Source organism: Camellia sinensis, chromosome 7 (assembly GCF_055761805.1).
Source record: "Camellia sinensis isolate YWXY chromosome 7, ASM5576180v1, whole genome shotgun sequence".
NCBI lineage: Eukaryota > Viridiplantae > Streptophyta > Magnoliopsida > Ericales > Theaceae > Camellia > Camellia sinensis.
The window spans coordinates 10,108,162-10,129,792 of NC_138967.1; the positions used below are offsets into that span (position 1 = coordinate 10,108,162).

General features: G+C 41.7%; 1 protein-coding gene across 1 annotated transcript; it reads right to left on the bottom strand.

Annotated features, from left to right (window-relative positions):
* Positions 1-17,862: 17,862 nt before the first annotated feature.
* Positions 17,863-19,498, bottom strand: LOC145795599 (uncharacterized). Its single transcript, XM_082880431.1, has 3 exons — positions 19,486-19,498; positions 18,744-19,402; positions 17,863-18,667 (listed from the first exon to the last, which is right to left on the bottom strand). The coding sequence occupies exons 1-3, from the start codon at positions 19,496-19,498 to the stop codon at positions 17,942-17,944; spliced, it is 1,398 nt and encodes a 465-aa protein (XP_082736557.1). The 3' UTR covers positions 17,863-17,941.
* Between the last annotated feature and the right edge of the window lie 2,133 nt (positions 19,499-21,631).

Consider the following 21,631-nt stretch of genomic DNA (forward strand, 5'->3'; position numbering starts at 1 on the left):
GCATTTTGCCCCTGCCTTCGGGCGCATATCTTGATTGTCTTGCATGTTTGTCTGAGTCTTCGGCCTTGTCAAAAATGGGTCGTCTCTGGGTTTTGACATTCACTCCCGTCATTGTTATGACTTTCGAGTTCTGTCAAAGAGGGGCAACTGTAGACACCCCATTTTTGACCGTCCTCAAGACTTGGACGTCACCGTTTGAACACTCGGTGATTATCCATGTTTGTGTTCGTTTGGAGTTCCCGAAGGCCTCGGCTCGCGTGCCTTGCCTCAAGATCTCCGAACTCGACCGTTTAGTGTCTGGTTTTGCACCAAACACTTGTGTTTTGCCTTGGAAGGGCAGGGTAGGGCTTGTAGACCATCCCCACCCACCACCGGCAATGGCTAGAGGCCACCGGCTGGTGTTTGCTGCCACCGGCAATGTTTATTGCCAGCCGACACTATTTGTTGCCGGTCAGCACTATTTACTGCCGGCCGGCACTCTTTTTGGCCAAGATGGCATTTTTGGCCGGCCGATTGCTGTTCATCTGCTTTTGCAGATATTTTTAGACAGCTGTCTTGCTTTTGCATCCCTCCATACACGTGTATGGAGGGATCTCCCTCTTGTAAAGCTTGTCTTGTAAGCTTTACAAGACATATAGAGAGAGGCTCTCTCTTGAGGCAAAAAGAGGAGAGGACTTGAGGAGAGAGTTAAAATATTTTGAGAGCAAAAACAGCCATTGTTAAGCTCTGGTTTTAGGGTTTGAGTTAGATACATTTTCTATCTCTTTTTCCCTCTCTTTTGTGCACTAGGTGTTTAGTGTCTTACTATTGCACACAAACACCTAGTGTTTCACCTTCCTCTTGGAACTAAGGTTCTAAGGGACTGATTTTGAAGTTTTGGCATTGGATTCAAGCTAAAGGAGGCCATTGGAGCACCATTTGTGAAGGGTTCTTCAAGGGTAAGAACCTAGTCTCCTTTTTCCCCATTTTTGCATTGATTTTCTACCTATCTTAGAGCTGTTTTTGTGCTTATTGTATAACATAAAAAAGTTCTGTTTTTAGGCCCTTTTTATTGTTTATTAAGAGTGTTTTGTTGTTTGAGGGTGGTTGACCCCCCTTAGGCCTTGAAAGGCCTCATTTTGGGCCATTTTGTGCTAGCTCCGGGATTTTGGTGTTGGGGTCTCTTCACCACTGAAATCTTGAGGGATTTCAGTGGTGAAGATGATGCCTTGAAGTCCCAAGAAGGAGAGGGTCACCCCCTCTCCTTGTTGTCCTTGAAAAGGGCATGTTTTGGCCTCTTGAGAGAGCATTATGCTTGAGTGTGTGTTGAGCATGTTTAGGTTGTTTTCATGCTTATATATCCATAATATAACATGATTTTAAGTTGGTTTTGGTACCCCATGCATGCTTAGCATAGTTGCCATGTAATGCCATGTTATTGCCTCAATGTGCCTTAGGTTGTTAGCCTTTGTTGGAGCATGTTTTAGGCTTAGTCTTGTGAAGATTATGTGCTTATTTTGCCACGTTTTAGGTCTGTCCATAAGTGTTCTCTTGACAGGAACCAGTTGTTGGTTATTCTGAGGAGATATAAAGATTGTTTCGCATGGTCTTATAATGAACTACCAGGATTTTATAGATCATTAGTGGAACATAGGCTCCCTATGAAGCCTAACTTTAAGCCATACAAGCAAAAACCAAAAAGAATGGGTCCAGAAGTGATTTAGAAAGTTAAGGAAGAAATTCTTAGATTACTCAAGGCAGGCTTTATTAGGACAGCCAAATATGTTGAATGGCTATCTAATATTGTACCTGTAGTTAAGAAGAATGGTAAAATGAGGGTATGCATTGATTTTAGAAACTTAAATCTAGTAACTCCAAAAGATGAGTATCCTATGCCTATAGTAGATTTGCTGGTAGACAGTTCAGCAGGGCATCAAATTTTATCAATGATGGATAGGCACTCTGGTTATAACCAAATCTGCATTGCGGAGGAGGATGTTCACAAAATAGCATTCAGATGTCCTGGAAATATTGGCACCTTCGAATGGGTTAAAATGCCATTCGGTCTGAAGAATGATGGGGCTACATATCAGAGGGCCATGAACACTATCTTTCACGACCTCATTGGAGGATATTTAGAGTGTTATATTGATGATATTGTAGTTAAGTCGCAATCCATGGAAGAGCATCTGTTTCACTTAGAAGCAGCTTTCGAAAGAATGAGAAAGTTCAAGTTGAAACTTAATCCTCTTAAGCATGCTTTTGGCGTATCATCTGGAAATTTCTTGGGCTATGTAGTACACAAGAAAGGAATACAGATTGACTAGAATAAAGCCAAAGCCATCATTGAAGTCAGACCCCCCATCAAGTAAGAAGGAATTACAAAAGTTCCTTGGACAGGTTAATTTTCTTCGAAGATTCATTTCTAACACTGCAGGAAAAACTAAAGTATTTTCTTCCTTGTTAAGGTTAAGAGATGAAAAGGAATTTGTATGGATAGCAGAGCATCAAATTGCTTTCGAAGGAATCAAAGCCTACTTGGCCGACTCTCTAGTGCTGATGCCACCAAAGGGCGATAAGCCTTTGAAGTTTTCTATAGCTGCAGCAGAAGATTCATTGGGAGCTTTCTTAACCCTAGACAATGAAGAAGGCAAGAAGCAAGCTATTTATTACCTTAGTAGGTTTTTAAATTCTTGTGAATGTAAATATTCAGCTGTAGAAAAGCTTTGCCTTGCATTGTATTCTGCTGCAATGAAATTAAGATATTATCTTTTGCCTACAACTGTCTTGGTAATTGCAACCACAGATTTGGTTAAGTATATGTTATCTAGACCTATGTTGAGGGGAAGAATTGGCAAATGGGTATTAGCCTTGTCAGAATTTCATTTAGAATATGTTCCCCAAAAGGCGGTGAAATGATAAGTTTTAGCCAATTTTTTGGCAGACCATCCATCTCAAACAGAGAGCCAAGAGATAATGGAACTTTGTATGGCTAGTGTTGAGCCGTGACAAATGTGGTTCGATGGATAGAAAGCTAATGGCCTAACTGGAATTGGTATAGTGATTAAGTCACCACAAGAAATAGAAACCACACATGGTTTCAGAGTGGATGAAACTACTTGTTCTAATAATCAAGATGAATATGAGCCTTGATAGTGGGATTGGAAATTTTTATTGGATTACAAGTACATGCAGTTGACATATTTGGAGATTCTCAATTGGTGGTTAATCAAGTGAAAGGGATTTTCAAATGTCAAAGTATAAGCATGTTGTCATACTATGTTGTTGCATTACATTTGCTCTCTCAATTTCAAATAGCAAATGTAACTCATGTCCCAAGATTCTTGAATAATAGAGCTAATGATGTGGCTCAGAAAGCTTCGAATTTCAAGAGAAGGGATAATACTCAAAAGGACATAAGCCAAACAACATACCAGAAATCTATACCTCCCTTAAATAAAAGGAATGTGGTTGTGGAAGTCAATCATAATGACTTGCAGGAACAAGATTGGAGGCATCCAATAATACAGTACTTGGCTGGCCCATCCTCAAAGGCCAACAGAAAAATTAAATTGCAATCTATGCAATACATCATATATAACAATGATCTCTACAAAAGGGGGGGGGGAGATGGTCTATTGTTGGAATATTTAGGCCCAAAAGAAGCATTAACAGCTATGGCTAAGGTTCATGAAGGCATCTGTGGTGCTCATCAGCCTGGTGTAAAAATGAGATGGCTACTTCGAAGGCATTCCTACTATTGGCCAACTATCCTTAAAGACTGCATAGAACATGCCAAGGGTTGCCAAGCATGTCAAAAGCATGGCACAATAAGGCATGTGCCCATAACTGACCTGCATGCAGTAGTAAAGCCCTGGCCATTCAGAGAATGGGCCAAGGATATGATGTGGAAAATACACGCGCCCTCTTCGAAGCATCATTGTTTCATTTTAGTGGCTACTGATTACTTCACCAAGTGGGTCGAAGCTAAGCCATACAAGGCTGTAGACCAGACTGAGGTCATTGGGTTCATCAAGGATTTAATCCATAGGTTTGGCATCCCACAAACTATAACTATTGATAATGGGACTGTGTTTGATGGAAAAATGGTGAGCTCTTTTGTGGCTGAGTTTGGAATTAACCTTGTTAATTCCACCCCTATTATGCACAAGCCAACGGCTAAGCTGAATCATCCAATAAGTCCTTGAAGAAAGGAATATAAAAGGTTATGGAAGACAATCCTAGGAATTGGCATAACTTATTGTTGGATGTATTGTGGGCTTATAGAACTTCTCCAAGGTCAAGCACAGGAGTTACTCCTTATGCCTTGGTGTATGGGCATGATGCTGTATTACTTGTGGAAATTAATGTTAAGTCTTTGAGGGTAAGATGCCAAGACCAGCTAGATCCTGAGCAATACCATCAGAGTATATGCTTGGAATTAAAAGGAATAGATGAAGCCATAATTCTGGCATTAAATAGCATTCTCTTTCAAAAAAAGAAAGCAGCCAAAATTTACAATAAGAAAGTCAAGCACATTGGCTTCGATGAAGGTTATTTGGTGTGAAAAACCATACTCCCAATAAGGATTAAAAGCCATAAGTTTGGCAAATGGTAACCTAACTGGGAGGGGCCATACCAAATCCATAGAGTCCTTCCTTTTGGAGCATACCATTTGAGAAATTTGAATGGATATGTACATTCCAAAAAGATTAATGGCATGTATTTGAAGCCTTATTTTCCAACTATATGGGAAACATAAGGAGATAAATAAATGCCAAGTACAAGAATACAAAAATACTCAAATGATAAATAAGAATTTATTTTTCATAAAGAGTTGAATATATTCTGCCATAAATTGGCCCAAAAATCATTACAATGCCTCAGTTGTTCTTTTACAACAGATGTTCTAGTTTTAAAAGATGAAAACAACTGAATGGCTGTAGTCATTTCTTGTTTTCGATTGGCCAGTCCTTGGTTAGTGATCAGCAACTTGGTATCAGTTCGGGCTAAAGCCTGGTTGACTACAGATAACTCCTTCTCAAGTTGAGCCTTCCTCTCTAATAGTTGAGTGCGAAATTGGGAGACAGAGGAATGTTTTCCCTTCAACTCTGATATCTCAGCATATACTGTTGAAACAAAGTCCTGATCTCTGACCAATTTCTCCTCTGAAGCCTTGGCAGCACAACAAATATTGATATAAAAGTCAATAGTAGCTGCTACTTGAGATAGATGGCTTGAGACAGACATGCCGGATTGCTCAACAATTTTGCAGCATTGAAGGAAGCCATTCCTTATTATAGGTCTCTCTAGGGCCTCGAAAGGAATCCTTGAGAAAGATATCAATAGTTCCAGGCAATTGTCCAAATCTATCGGAGGTGTAAAAGGCTTACAACTGGAAGAAGGACTCTGAAAAATTTCTAGTAAAGAGTCAGCCAAAACTAATGGCTCAGTTTCATCATTGGTTATTGGAGAGGTAAAGGGCGTGTCAAAGACACTGGCTAGTCTCGCCTCAAAGATATCTACCTCGACCATGGACATGAGGGGTGCAGAGAGGGTCGTGGTTAAAGGCATAGAGGATTGCATGGGGATAGAAGAAATAGGTGGAGCATCTTTAGCAGTCTCTATGGTCCTAGCCACCAATAGGTCAAGAGAAGAAGGGCTGGAAGTAGGCAGAGGTAATAAACCATGATTTGGAGAGCTGCCAGCACCTTTTATAGGAGAATCAACTGCCATCAGAGATGGAGTAGCAGTTGGAATTTCCTTGGGAGAAGGAAGAAGAGCGAGGTTTGAAAGAGAACCTAATTGAGGAGGGTCAAAGGTCAGATGGGGAAGATATGGAGCCAACCCAAAAGAAAGAAATTTAGGAATGATTGGTCTCAAGGAGGGTACATCAAATGCAGGCTTAGGAAGTGGAAGGATGATTTGAATAGTCCTCACATTCTGCAGATGATCAACCTCAACTGAAACCGAGGGAGTTCCCATTGGAAGAATAGAATCAGTAGTTGTTGCTGCGAAAGGAAGAAGAAATATAAAGTAATGTCAAGTTTCAATACCAAAATTTGACAAGGAAAAACAACAGAAGCATAAAAGAAATTACTTGTTTAAGAAGTGTTGGCAATAATAGGAGAGCTACGAAGGGAGTAATGTTCAGCAATTTGTTGCCTTCTTGCGGTTTCCTTTTGTAATGCATCAGCATCAGCAGCAGCAGCAGCTTCATCTCGAAGTATATTTCATACTTATGGATAAAAGAGTGCTCAAGTATTAGTTTACTTCGAAGAAATTAAAAACCTGTTTTTGGTTTCTCAAGGAAAGTTATGTCCTTCGAAGCAAGACTTGAGATCCCTTAAGGGTGGGAATTGCTGTTCGAAACATCAGAACCAATAATTGGTTTGTATTTAAGAAAGATTTTCTTTCTAGACTAAAACAGTACAGCCCTAAAAAGGAGCTTTCATATTTTTTGAAACTGTTATTCTAAGGAAAAATGGTCAATTTAAAACTGATTGATCATACTGACCATGACCATATGTTGGTTATGATCAAAACAAGCTTTAAGGAGTAAGATTGTTAAATTCGAAGCATCAATTTTAAATAAAATCAACAAAATTGTTAACTATATTCCATAAATTGGACAGGTTCATTGTTGGTTCTTTTAGTGTTTCATTTAAAACAATCGAGTCCAAGTTCGAAGGATAAGCTTGTTCAGTTCGAAGCTCTAAATTTGCTTTTAAAAGACAAACGGAGATAAGATCAAACCATACCAAACAAAGAAAAAGTCCTAGTGGTATTAAAAACCAAAGCAATTACATCGAATGGCCCTATTTGGGTACAAACTCAAGCTCATAAAAATAGGGAATGGAATAAATGACAAGATCATGAAATTTAGTCCAACAATGATTAATGAATTTCTGTTCTTTCTTTATTGTATCCTCTATTTCTTCTAACATTGGCTGCATAAGTTGATGTGCTCGCACTTCGTAAAAGAGCTCTTCAGCCTTTATTTCGAATGATGTTTCTCTTAATCCTTGTTCCAATTCGTTTATCTCTAAGTCATCCTAGTGCGCAGAATCTTTGTTTTTGAAATCATCGAATTCTTCAATGAAGTTCTCTATTTCGTACTAGGCATGAATTCGAAGGGACGAAAGTTGGTCTAAAGATTGTGTGGTGGCCATAGAGGTCCGATGCCAGTGGAGAAGCAATGGAAGTTGGTCCAAAAACATGTGAAGCTCTGCTTGGGCGAGGGGATTGAGAACATGACCTCGAGTTAGAATATCACAAGCCCATCGAAGGTTCTTGAAAGGGACTTCATCCTCAAGAACATTGAATGGCAAGTGAAAAAAAGCCGTGAGCAGAAGTTGAGCTTGCTTCCGCTCAGTTAGAGTAGGGGAAGGGGGAGGCTTGTAGGGTGGAAAGATCTTATCTGGGGAAAGGCAAGCCTCAATCTCTCTGTCCAGCAAGGATTTAACGGGAGGGAAGGTATGGATGCTTCTATTTCAGAAGATGGAACAAGGGCAGAAGGAACAAGGGCATTAATATAATCGAGCCAGTCAGAAGAACAAATCTTTGCCTTCTGGGCTAAGAATGATGGATTGTACCTTTGTACCTCTTCTAAGCGTCGGGCGACGTGCACTATCTTTGTAGGTATGGAGGATGTATACCATGCTACAAGCAGATTCTCCTCCAAACTGCGTCGATGGTCAATGGGCACGTAGGGATAGACCACCGAGCTTCGTGCATAAGAAGGAAACTCTAAAGGGTCAGTAAATTCGACAAAGTAATGGTTGATTCGTTCTCTCAAATCACAGGCCTCAGGTTTTGACCAGCTTGTCCAGTTTGAAGCACCAGAAGAGGAAGAAGTCGCAACCTTGTCCCATGCAGAGGGTTGTGAAGAAGAATTTCCCATGTCCATATTTGTAACTTTCTGAATCAAAGGATTGAGAGCAGTTTGTTCGTAGTCCAAGGGTGAGTCAGAAGAAGAACTTCCCATGTCCATATTTGTGAGTTTCTGAATCGAAGGATTAAGGGCAATATGTTCGAAGTCCAAGGGTTGATAATTTGCAAAGGCATCCATGACCTGAATATAGAAAGGTGGGTAAAGGTGGCTAATTAATGCATAGAGGTTCTTTCGAGGAGGAACAGCATCGTCATATGACTCTTCGTGTGTTCGATCATTGGAGGAGAAAATTGATTCGGCCATAAAATGTATCAGTCTGTTCGAATGCTAAGGTGGTGGGGGGTTCAAAAGATTGAAGGAGAGTTTAATGCAGATAAATGACAGTTGCATTTTCTGGAAAAATGCAAAACCCATGCACGTTCTAAGACGTGGAAAAAAAGACATTGATCCACTAATATCACCAAGTATTGGGTATATTAGTGCGGGGGTAATGTTGGCTACATATTTTGTACAAGCCAATTACAATTCGACGTGTGGCAAAGTAAGGGTAGTACGAGAAGACTATTCAAATCTTCGATCTTGATCGTACACGTGTCAGTTAATATTGGTTGTTACGAGATCTGAGTAGCAGTGGATCAGCAGAGAGATACAAAATGATGTGGCATCATCGGTTACTCACATTTGAATTCAAATTCAGGAGGGAAGCCTAACTGCAAGTGATGACGTAATGGAGCTAATTTTGAGGCAACATGATCAGCGATCATGGAGGAGCAGTTCGACGGTTGGAAATACAGTTCGATGGTCATCCTTAAACAGTATAAATAGAAAAGAAAACCCAGAAACGGACCCCTAGACTCAGATCCAAAAAACCAGTCTTATTCTTCTTTACTTAGTTTTACATGTCCTGTTCTGTACATTCCAGTACTTTAAATTCTGCACTACACTTCATTAATAGGAGTAGTTTTCAAGTAGATTATCGCTGTAAACCTCTACGAGGCTGAGTTTGAATCATTATAAGTTTTTTATTCTAATAAAATGCTTCAGTTGTTCTTTATTTGATTGGTATTTTGTTTAATTCTCCTAAATCAAGCCACCGGTAAAAATCCTCTTTTATTGAGGCTGAGAGAACTAAAACACAATCGTCTGATAATTGGTTGACAATTAAATTTCTGTAAGGACTGATTGATTCTTGCTGGCACGCTTGCAATTACAATAATAACCTTCGAAAGCCAAAGAGCCAACAGTATTATATACAATTTCGTATTCAAACGTCATACTTTCATAAAATTAAAATTTAAAATTTTAGGATATGTATTTAAAATAAGATATAGATATAAGGACTTGTTATAGACACTGATATATTACGTATTATATAATATTTTTAAACAAGATATGGTAAATTATGTAAAAATATATTATAAATTAAATAAGATTTAGAAAAAATATAAAAAAATTTATCTCTCATCAATGAAGATATATATATTTCTTTTCTAACAAATATGAATTTTTTATTATTCAAACATTATGAAAAATTAGAAAATCCAAGTGTACCCTCACTCTTATCATATTGCATAGATACGAAAAAGAAAAAAAAAAGGTAAATTACATTTTAACCCCTTGTGGTTTGTCCAAAAAACACAGAACTCTCCTAAAGTTTCATTTGTAACACTTAAACCCCTAAACTTAATACCAAACTGTAATTTCTGACAGATCCGTTTGTTTAAGCAGAATGTGGATTTTAAGAGCATAAAAGTATAGTGCGACAAAGCGTGAGTTACACTCTTGGATCAAAACACCTCTTCTCTCTCCTTCATTATATAAATATACAACACCATCACCTTCCATGCAAAACCACCACCATCACCTTTTATTTCTTCTCTCATCTCACCACCATTGCCTTCCATGCAAAAATCACAACCAACCAATATCACCACCATCATATTCTATGCAAAACTACTGCCATCACCTTTTATTTATTCTCTCATCTCACTACCATTACCTTCCATACAAAATCACAACCAACCAATATCACCACCATCATATTCCATGCCCATCACCTTTTATTTCTCCTCTCATCTCACCAACATTACCTTCCATGCAAAATCACAACCAACCAACATCACGACCATCATGGAATCAAACCCATTTTTCTCTCTCTAAAAATTATCCAAACCCACTTTTCTCCTTATGATTCAAATTAGTAGCAAACTCAACCCATGGAATCAAACAATTAATATGTGGAAACATTTAGATTTTTGAAATAGCATTGATGAGATTCATACCAACCAAACCCACTTTTATCTTTTCCAAACCACATGCACGAACAAGCCCGAAAAGATTAGATTTTCAGATTCAAACGCACCATTTTAAGCCCTTGTATATCTTTTGTCATAACTCTGTTTTGCCTCATTTTTACTTCATTAGATTCACCTCACGGCCTAGTTTTCGTATCACTCCTCATACGCTTCATTCCATTTTCTTTTGCGTTTTGTCGGCGCTCTAAAATATGACCAAAAATAGATTTTTTTTTTCCCCGTTTGCGATATTATTTTGGCCCATCTTTCGAACTCTATAATTTTCTCGATTCTTAACAAATTTATCCTGTTCTTTCATCAATCTCTTTACCTTTCTTTATACTTCATCCTACGCCACCTCGTTTTCTTACTTCTTCTTAAAATGGGTGGTTTCGGCATGCAGAAAGTTGCCCGAAAACTAACTTCACACATTCCAAAGAAACATTTCTAAATTTATTTTATTGTTTTTCATCATCCATCATCTTCTGCTGCTTCATAGCACTTTGTAAAGGGTGGTTCTTGGTTTTGACGGAGCTGGGCGATGGTGGTCGTGACAGTCCAGCGGTGACGTGGAGCTCGCGGTGATGGTAATCATGGAGCTTGATGGTAGTGGTGATGGAACTTAGTTGTGAAAATGAGGGAATGAGGTGGGTTTAGTGTTGAAAGGTAGTGGTGATGATGGTGGTCACAGTGAGAGAGAAGATATATATACATATATATATATATATATATAGTGAGAGAGAGAGAGAGATACAAAATAATACAAATAAAATGATTGAGTGTAAAATATATAGGGGCATTTATGACTTTTTATTACTTATGTTACGTTCATTCAAAATTACAGTTTGGTATTAAATTTAGAGATTTAAGTGCTATAAATGAAATTACAGGGGAATTTCGTAATTTTTAGATAAACCGCATGAGCTTAAAATGTAATTTATTCCAAAAAAATAAAAAATAAAAAAATTAAAGGGTAAATAGATTTTTTTTCCCCGTTTGCGACATTTTTTGGCCCATCTTTCCGACACTATAATTTTCTCGATTCTTAACAAATTTATCCCGTTCTTTCATCAATCTCTTCACCTTTCTTTATACTTCATCCTACGCCACCTCGTTTTCTTACTTCTTCCTAAAATAGGTGGTTTCGGCATGCCGAAAGTTGTCCAAAAACTAACTTCACACATTCCAAAGAAACATTTCTAAATTTATTTCATTCTTTTTCATCATCCATCATCTTCTGCTGCTTCATAGCACTTTGTAAAAGGTGGTTCTTGGTTTTGACAGAGCTGGGCGATAGTGGTCGTGACAGTCCAGCGGTGACGTGGAGCTCGCAGTGATGGTAATCGTGGAGCTTGATGGTAGTGGTGATAGAACTTGGTTGTGAAAATGAGTGAATGAGGTGGGTTTAGTGTTGAAAGGTGGTGGTGATGATGGTGGTCACGGTAAGAGAGAATATATATATAGTGAGAGAGAGAGGGAGATAGAGAGATACAAAATAATACAAATAAAATGATTGAGTGTAAAACGGTAAGAGAGAATATATATATACATATATATATATAGTGAGAGAGAGAGAGGGAGAGAGAGTGATACAAAATAATACAAATAAAATGATTGAGTGTAAAATATATAGAGGCATTTATGACTTTCTATTACTTATGTTACGTTCATTCAAAATTATAATTTGGTATTAAATTTAGAGATTTAAGTACTATAAATGAAATTATAGAAAAATTTTGTATTTGTTAGATAAATCGCATGAGCTTAAAATGTAATTTATTTCAAAAAAATAAAAAATAAAAAAATTAAAGAGTTCATAACATAGCATGTGTCTCACGTTCTGTCTTCATAGCATAGCATGCGTCTCACGAGTCTCAATTCTGCATTTGTTTTCGTGCAACACTTGAAATTGTTTCCAAACAGCCCCGCATTTTCAAGGTTTAAAGCTTTTCCGTAGTAATTCCTTTCGCAAATTGTTTCCAAACAGACCTGCATTTTCAAGGTTTAAAGCTTTTCCGTAGTAATTCCTTTCGCAAAATCGTTTCCAAACACCTCCCATTTACTCTGTCAAATATGTCACCCCACAAAAAGACCCCGTTTGGATGCTTATAATGGACGACAAAAAATGTATTTTATTACAGAGTATTACGGGCAATGAGATTTATCTTGTCAATACTCACATTATTTCGTTTCTTTTTTAATTTTTTTAATAATTTAGTAATTTTTTTAAAATATTTATAATTTTGTTTAAACATTTCACTAAAGTCAAAAATAATAATAACAATAAGAAACACAAAACATGTCACATTTCCATTTTCTTAACGTTAGTTTTTTTTTTTTTTTTCTTTCATAAATATCTTATTTTTGAAGTGCATCTAATAGGAATTAAGGTGATTACTATGCACAGTACAATAATCACGGTTGTCCGACCAATGCACTTCATTTCAATAATTTAAATCATTTACTTTTTAAAATAAATTGAATAAAATATACCTATAAAAATTTTAATTAATTGGACGTCGCGCCTCATTTCAATAATTCAAATCATTCACTTTTTAAAATAAATCGAATAAAATATACCTATAAACATTTTAATTAATTGGACGTCGGTAACTGTGTAAGGGTGATTTCCGTACTATAAAAGGTTGAACTTCGTAAAAAAACAGAGAGAAAATACAAAGAGCGTATATATTAAATGTCTGGATTCCCAATCTCTTAAGGGAGAATAGTGTTCGCCTTTTATAGGAGAAGGTTACTTATCCTCCAAGACTTTCTCTTTCTATAATTTGTTCCATTTGTCCTGTTCGTGGTTGAGAGGGTAATTTTTGGGAAAAATTGGGCCGAGCTCCGAGTTTGGCTTCGAGGCCCAAAACGCGAAGGACTAAGTAAAAAGGCCGTAATGGCTACTTCGGCCTAGGGGCAAGGTTACTCCGGCCTTAAGGAGACAAAGTTACTTCGGCCCGAGGAGGTGAGATTACTCCGGTCCAAGGAAGAGTAAAGCCACTCCGGTCCGGAGACAACTCGGAGTTAGGCCGGTCTCAGAGTTAGTCCGGCCGCAGTACGTTCTGGGAAGACCGGTTTCAGAATTAGTCCGGTCGTGACATACAGCGGTTGGGACGGTCAGAACTTGCTACTTGGAAGTTTGAACTAAGCACATCAAGGTCAAACAGGGCAGCCGAAGTAATCAATTGGAGGAGCAGACCGAGCTAAGTATAGTTCGGCCCTCTGTGGCTCGGTATAGCCAATTTTACTTCGGTCATGTGGAAGTTCGGTCATATAAAAAACCATCCCACTTGGTTTAAGCAGTGGGGGAGGGTGCAAAAGGATAAGCATTATCCTTAGGAGAATGAATCCTAGGAGGACTCTGCATGGAGAAGTACAAGTCCTACTAGGATTGTGCCGTACGAAACTTATAAAAGCTCACAAGCAACACCTTGGAGGAGGTAATTGAACACAATCTTTCTGAGAACTTAGAGCTTTGTCTATTTGTCAAGTTTTCTGACTTAGGCATCGGAGAGGTTTCCGGCACACACCCGCCGGCTAGCTCACGTTTGTGTTTTCAGGTGACAAAGCGACGTCGTACGGAGGAGCGTGGACTTGGTCAACAGGATTATACGAGGAGAATTATTTCCTCCCCGTACAATTGGCGCCGTCTGTGGGAAGATCAGACAAGAACAAAAACCTCTTGACTAAGCTTCTCCTTTTCTCATTCAATGGCACACATTGAAGACTTGCCGCAGTCCGCCGTCGACGGACTAACTCCAGAAGGGGGCGCAAGGCGTGAGGGATTACCTGCTGTCCCTCCCATGGCGGACTTGGAGCCCCAACAACATAATTCCAGGAGGAGCGGCAAGGGAAGGCGGAATGGCAGCCCTCGTCACTCTCAAAGTCCCGACAGGCAAAGGAGGAGGATTGATCCTCAAGCCCTGGAAGATCGCGTAAAGGAACAGGATGAACTGATTCGGAGGATGGCGGCGGACATGGAGGCCTTGAAACGCCAGATGAAGACCAAAGATGTGGCGACAGGAGAGGGGCGCAAGCACAAGACGCCCCCTCGCCACTCAGAAAGTCGTAGTAGGAATACTACACCCTCTCAAGGAGAGAGCAGAAGCCTCAGGACAGGCGACACTCACTCCTTATCTTCAAGGACTCGTCACTCCAGGTCTGAGAGGACGAGATCCGAAAGATCATACACTGAAGGAAGCACGTATTGGCCTTCACATTCACACCAAACCAGATCCAGACAAACCGAGCTACCCAGGTCATCCGACTTACGAACCGTGCTAGAAGAAAAAGCACGATGCAAGGAGGATGCCAGGGCAAGAGATCCACACCGAGTTTCGGCCTTACAACGGTTGGCTCCTCGGACGCATGGAAGCGTCGAGGTTGGAATGCCAATACCGCGACCGGCCTACGAACTAGCAGACAAGGCATTAGCAAGACTACAGACTTCGCCGTTTGTCCCAGCGATCGAAAACGCACCCCTACCATCAGGCTTCCTTCAGCCGAAGTTCAATACATATGGAGGGAAGACGGACCCGTATTCACACTTGAGCCACTTTCGCCAAGTCATGGCTGTGTACAGGCGAAACGAGGCCCTAATGTGCATACTCTTCCCATCAAGTCTGGGCGACTTAGGCTTGACTTGGTTCGAAAAGCTCCCAGAGGGCAGCATAGCCTCCTGGGCCCAATTGGCAGAAGCGTTCGTAACAAGGTTTCGGAAAAATACTAAGACACCGGTGGAGATAGACCAGTTACTCTCCATCGACATGGGTGAAAAAGAGACCCTCAGATCTTACAACAGTCGCTACTGGGAGACATTCAACCAGATTGGAGACTGCCCCACCAATCTGGCCATTGCGCAATATAAAAGAGGCCTACCAGTAGGGAATCGACTACGGGACTCGATCACCATGACACCACCCCTCACCATGGAGGCCCTGATGGAAAGAGTGCATCAGCACATCAGGGTAGAAGAGGATGGCGCACGTGCAAAAGCAAAATCTAGTACAACCACAATGCCAGAAAAGAAGACCTCAGCAAAGGTCAATACAGTAGATCGACAGAATAAAAACGGACGCGGCAGACGAGATAACGGAGAAGATCCAGATAAAAAATGGTTGAGAATCCGCACTGCCATAACAACGGTGTTCAAGAAACCAATATATCGGATTCTGAGCGAAATAAGAGATGAGCCTTTCGTCAAGTGGCCAGCCAAGCTAGGAGAAGCCCAGAAAGACTACGACGACAGATCACGGTGCACCTTCCACCAAGAAAAAGGGCACCGAACTGAGAATTGCACGCCACTGAGACAGCACTTGGAAGAATTGGTGGCAGCAGGACACTTGGATAAGTACATTGAAGGAGGGACGCAGCCAGCCCCCCAGGACCATAATAACCACCCCAATGGAATGCCAATAGACGCCCCGCCTCAAGGCGTCATCAATGTCATACATGGAGTCTTTGAACCTGAGCGTGTATGCGAGCTTAGGGGATCGATCAAAAAGGCAGAACACTTTAGAGAAGTACTAAGTGCCCAACCAGCCATCAAGAAAGGGAAGACGGAGGCAACAAACGTCATGACTTTTTCTGACAAAGACTTGGAACGAATTTACTGCCCCCACAATGATGCCCTGGTCGTCACTCTCCGAGTCAAGGATTTTGACGTCAAGCGGATTCTGATTGACCAGGGTAGTTCATGTGAAATCATGTACTACGAGACATTCAAGCAATTGAAGCTGCAAGACAAAGACTTGGCACCTGCCGTATCTCCCCTAATTGGGTTCAACTCCATGCCAGAATGGCCCGTCGGCAAAATCATTCTTCCAGTCAGAGCAGGAACCGTGACAAAACAAGTGGAGTTCTGGGTATTGAAGGTCCCCTCCACTTACAACATCATCTTAGGCAGAACATGGCTGCATGCCATGCGATCAGTGGCGTCATCCTACCACCAAGTAATGCGGTTCCCCAACAACACCGGCATAATTGAAGAAGTCTATGGAGATCAGATCATGTCAAAGCAATGCTTCGTCACGGCGAATGGCAGCCGCGCCGCCAAAGGATATGTTCATTCGGTGGAAGAACCGGAGAGTAATGAGCTATTCGCAGATGTCGGAAAAGCGGCGGATCGGAAAGCAGTGGAGGACCAGGAGATGGCAAGTTAAGGCCAAACTGGGACGGTCCTTACAAAGTGGTTTGGTTAACAGACAAAGGGGCATACCACCAAGACAAGGACGGCAAAGCAATCCCTAGGCCATGGAACACGGCCAATCTCAAGTTATTTTATTCTTTCTTTTTCAAAGACGTGTAATTTTTTCTTTCTTCAATAAAACAAGCGATTCTTCTCAGCATAAGTTGTTCTCTGTAAAAGTTAGCTTTAGTGAAGATTAGGTACATAGTAAGCATTTTATTCTAAGTTGGCTGGAAAAACTAACTTAGAGGTTGGCTGGAATAAACCAACACCCCTCCTAAGCCCAGGATAAGGATCCAGGCTGCAGGACGTTTGGTCGGAATAACCAAACTTTATTCTAAGTTGGCTGGAAAAACTAACTTAGAGGTTGGCTGGAATAAACCAACACCCCTCCTAAGCCCAGGATAAGGATCCAGGCTGCAGGACGTTTGGTCGGAATAACCAAACTTTATTCTAAGTTAGCTGGAAAAACTAACTTAGAGGTTGGCTGGAATAAACCAACACCCCTCCTAAGCCCAGGATAAGGATCCAGGCTGCAGGACGTTTGGTCGGAATAACCAAACTTTATTCTAAGTTAGCTGGAAAAACTAACTTAGAGGTTGGCTGGAATAAACCAACACCCCTCCTAAGCCCAGGATAAGGATCCAGGCTGCAGGACGTTTGGTCGGAATAACCAAACTTTATTCTAAGTTAGCTGGAAAAACTAACTTAGAGGTTGGCTGGAATAAACCAACTCTTTGTACTCTTCAGCCGAAGTAAGTGTAAGGCTGAAGAGTGGTTGGCTGGAATAAACCAACTCTTTGTACCCTTCAGCCGAAGTAAGTGTAAGGCTGAAGAGTGGTTGGCTGGAATAAACCAACTCTTTGTACTCTTCAGCCGAAGCAAGTGCAATGCTGAAGAGTGGTTGGCTGGAATAAACCAACTCTTGTTACTCTTCAGCCGAAGTAAGTGTATGGCTGAAGAGTGGTTGGCTGGAATAAACCAACACTTGTTACTCTTCAGCCGAAGTAAGTGTAAGGCTGAAGAGTGGTTGGCTGGAATAAACCAACTCTTGTTACTCTTCAGCCGAAGTAAGTGCAAGGCTGAAGAGTGGTTGGCTGGAATAAACCAACTCTTGTTACTCTTCAGCCGAAGTAAGTGTATGGCTGAAGAGTGGTTGGCTGGAATAAACCAACTCTTGTTACTCTTCAGCCGAAGTAAGTGTATGGCTGAAGAGTGGTTGGCTGGAATAAACAAACTCTTGTTACTCTTTAGCCGAAGTAAGTGCATGACTAAGGAGTGGTTGGCTGGAATAAACCAACTCTTGTTACTCTTCAGCCGAAGTAAGTGTAAGGCTGAAGAGTGGTTGGCTGGATTAAACCAACTCTTGTTACTCTTCAGCCGAAATAATTATGTCGGCTAAAGAGTGGTTGGCTGGTAAGTATAGTGTAACCAACCAAAAACCGAAATAACACATGGAGTAATAGAAGACATTACAAATACAAGCATACACACAATAACCGGAATAAGAGAAGTCAAATTTTCATTCAAAAAAGAAGTCATTACAAGGCTGCTTAGTTCGGTTACAAAGAAAAGATTACAAAATTAAGAGAAGAGTTCATCTATTTCGGCGTCAAAGGCAGCATCGGCGTCAACCCGAAGACCGGTTTCGGGCGCTACAACACTTTCAGAAGGAAGAACGGGTTCGGCTGGAGCCACGGCTTCAATTGGTTGATCAAGAGTTAGATCTTCCACCACGGGCTCCGACCGAACTACCTGATCTGCATTCACAACCGAAGTATCCTCAGGGGCAGAGTCTTCATCAGAATCTTCATCATCTGAGCCCTCAAGGAACTGCTGTTGCATGGCCGTGGCATAATCCATCAGGGAGTTCGGTATAAAGTAGGCTGGAGGGTTGAAAACCTCGGTCTGAGGATCATGACCGAGCTTCTCAACGGCTCCCCTCCAGCCGCACTTAAAGAACAGATCCTTGGCCGCATTGCATTGTTGGGCATAAGCATCCTCTGCCCTCTTGAAGCCTTGTTTGTCGGCTTCCTTCACCTTCTCTTTTATTTCGGCATCCTTCTTTCTTTCAAGTTTTAGCAACTCGCGCAAGTACTTGTCCTTCAGCACAATGGCAGTCTTTTGCTTTTCGGCCTCGGCCGAACTAACCATTCCGGTCAGACGACCGACCTCACCTCGGAGTTCGGCCATTTCCTTTCTGGCCTCCTCTAGTTCGGCCGATTTCGCCTCTGCCTCTGCCGCAGCTTGCCTTGTCACTTTCCTCAGCTCCAGCACCTTCCTATGGGTGATTTGATTTTTCTGGATAGCCTGACAAAGCAACAACTTCAATTTAGCCGAAGAAAAAGAAAAGTAGAAAAACAGAAATACGACCGAAGTTACTTACCAGAATCATTGATTTCGTGGCTGACCGGATGGACTTCAGCTCGGTGGTTAACTGTTTGTGGTGATGTTCCATATCTTTAGGCAGACACACACTCTTGGCCAAATTGATGGCCAACAGGTGGTCCTTCTCAGCAACAACCGAGTCTGTTTCCAGAATGTCTCGGTCGTTGAAAGATAGCTTCGGTGCCCAGCAACTGATGGTCCGGTCGGAAGACTCCGGTCGAGGGCTTGGTGGTAAGCTCGGCTGAATGACAGGTTCTTCATCAACCAAAACTCGTTCGGGTTCGGCAGTCCGGGGACGTTTGGTCCGGCGGGAAGAGGATGGCTGTTGGGAAGGGAGGGCGACAACGGCAGGCTGCGATTGACTGGGAGGCGTTACTTCGGGCCTAGCCGTTTCGGTAAGAAGGGCCCTAACTCTGCTCCTTTTCGCCATCTCTTCTTCTGCTGTTAGAGGGACAAGTCTTATCTCGGGCAGAGTTGGGTCCGGCTCCGGTGCTTCCTCGAGAAGAAAATCAGTTACCTTTGCTTTGCGGCGACCGCTATACCGGTAGGTCGGCTGAAAATTTAGAAGTTTTGACCAACTTCTTTCTTTAACCCGTAGTGCGGCTCGCAGAACCCCAAGGTTGGGATAACTGTACAGGGAACGGAGATGGGCGAAATCTGCAGTAAAGGGAAGTGTTAGTCCGGCTAATAAACTAAACAACCGAGATAACAAACAAGACAGAAGACCGAAGCAAAATTACCAGGTTCTCCCATTTTCCAATTTATAGGTCGGCCAGGAATTTGAGCTTGAAAATCCTCAAAATTCCCAGAGACCCAAAGGAAATCATCATCGTTAAGATCTTTGTCCGGAGTGTGCTTAATTATCTTCTCGCGGCGGCGGCGAATTCTGAGGTAGTAGACCCACCCAGCATTCTTTGAGCCGATGGAATACTGATGGAATATTTCGGCTAGACCGAGATTTAGTCCGGTTTGGTGGTTTAATGCGTCTATTCCCATTATAATACGGTATGTATTGGTGGACAGTTGGGTAGGACATAACCTAGTCTGTCTAAGAAATTCGCAGATGAGCGGTTGGACAGGAAACCGTAGTCCGGTTTCAATTATTGACTGAAGGGTAAAGGGGACGGAGCCTTCATTGTCCCAGGGAGTAGCATCTTTCTTGGCCAACTCCAGTTGGACATCATCAGGAATCTGGTAGTCCTGCCTGAAATCGGCCATGCCACCAGGGGTTTCGACTAAATATCTATACTTACCCATTTGTTGTATAAATTACGAATAAATTATTTCGGTACAAAAATTTGGCTCAGTAGCTCGGTTGAGCACACGTAGGAGTGCCTGGGCAACCTAAGTCTGCAAAGTAGAAAGCAAGGGGGTTAAGCACAGATCGTTGGACCGCGCTACAAATTATAAGCAAGATATACAAATCCTACTTCGGCTTAAAGGGCTGGTTCTACCCCGTCTACAAATCAGAAGGTTTCTTAGTTCGGTTTTGAGCAGTTTTATACCGGTCTAACGCCTAGGGGCAGCTTTCTGAGTTCGGTTTCAGAACTAAGAAAGCCGGCTTGGCCCCAAGGTCTTAGCTCGGTTGGAGACCGAAGTACCTAGTTCGGTAACGGCAAACTTATCATTGGCTAGAGTGGGTCAGAAGAAACTACTGATGTTTCTACAAGTTCTAGTTCGGTTATGTTCTGAATCTGTCTACATACATAACACAAACAGTTTTCTAGTCCGGTTGCTAGGTGATTTTGGATCTAAGACTATCTTCCTACAAAATAGTTCATACACATACAAGTTCTACTGGTTTCTTCATAGAAAGTACAAAAGCAGAGCAGATACATGGAGAAAATATTTGCAAAAAGCATACGAAAACAAGATATACAGTTGCACAAAACGAGGGTAAAAGCAACATAAGCAAAAAGAGAGGAAGAAAGTGGATTCACTTACCAGATTGAAAGAGGAGCTAAAGATGGAGGCAGTAGCAGCAAATAGTGACACGGACGCAGCAAGCTCAAAATTTTGAAAACTCGAAGGTTCAAGAACACAGAGAGAAGATGAATAGCAAGGTGTGAGTGAATGATACGAGATGAAGGGTTGTTTTGTGAAAGAAGGGAGAGAAAAAGGCGGCAAAAAGAGGCGGGAACAGTACGAAATTTCTGCAGGGCGGCGTAACAGTTGGCCACGGCTTATCAGATCCTGCCACGTGTCTATGGAAAGGGAAGCGTTACAGTCGTGATTGAAGAGACGTTTTTGACCGGACGAAGAGAAGCCCGAGGTAAAGTTAGCTCGGCTGGAGAGGCTAAAGGGTTTTTGGCTCGGCTGAAAAAGCTTAATAAACTCTAGCTCGGCCAGTAGACTGGTAATCCCGATCATGTTGCGCAGATGGAATTAAGGGGCAATTGAGAGGGTAATTTTTGGGAAAAATTGGGCCGAGCTCCGAGTTTGGCTTCGAGGCCCAAAACGCGAAGGACTAAGTAAAAAGGCCGTAATGGCTACTTCGGCCTAGGGGCAAGGTTACTCCGGCCTTAAGGAGACAAAGTTACTTCGGCCCGAGGAGGTGAGATTACTCCGGTCCAAGGAAGAGTAAAGCCACTCCGGTCCGGAGACAACTCGGAGTTAGGCCGGTCTCAGAGTTAGTCCGGCCGCAGTATGTTCTGGGAAGACCGGTTTCAGAATTAGTCCGGTCGTGACATACAGCGGTTGGGACGGTCAGAACTTGCTACTTGGAAGTTTGAACTAAGCACATCAAGGTCAAACAGGGCAGCCGAAGTAATCAATTGGAGGAGCAGACCGAGCTAAGTATAGTTCGGCCCTCTGTGGCTCGGTATAGCCAATTTTACTTCGGTCATGTGGAAGTTCGGTCATATAAAAAACCATCCCACTTGGTTT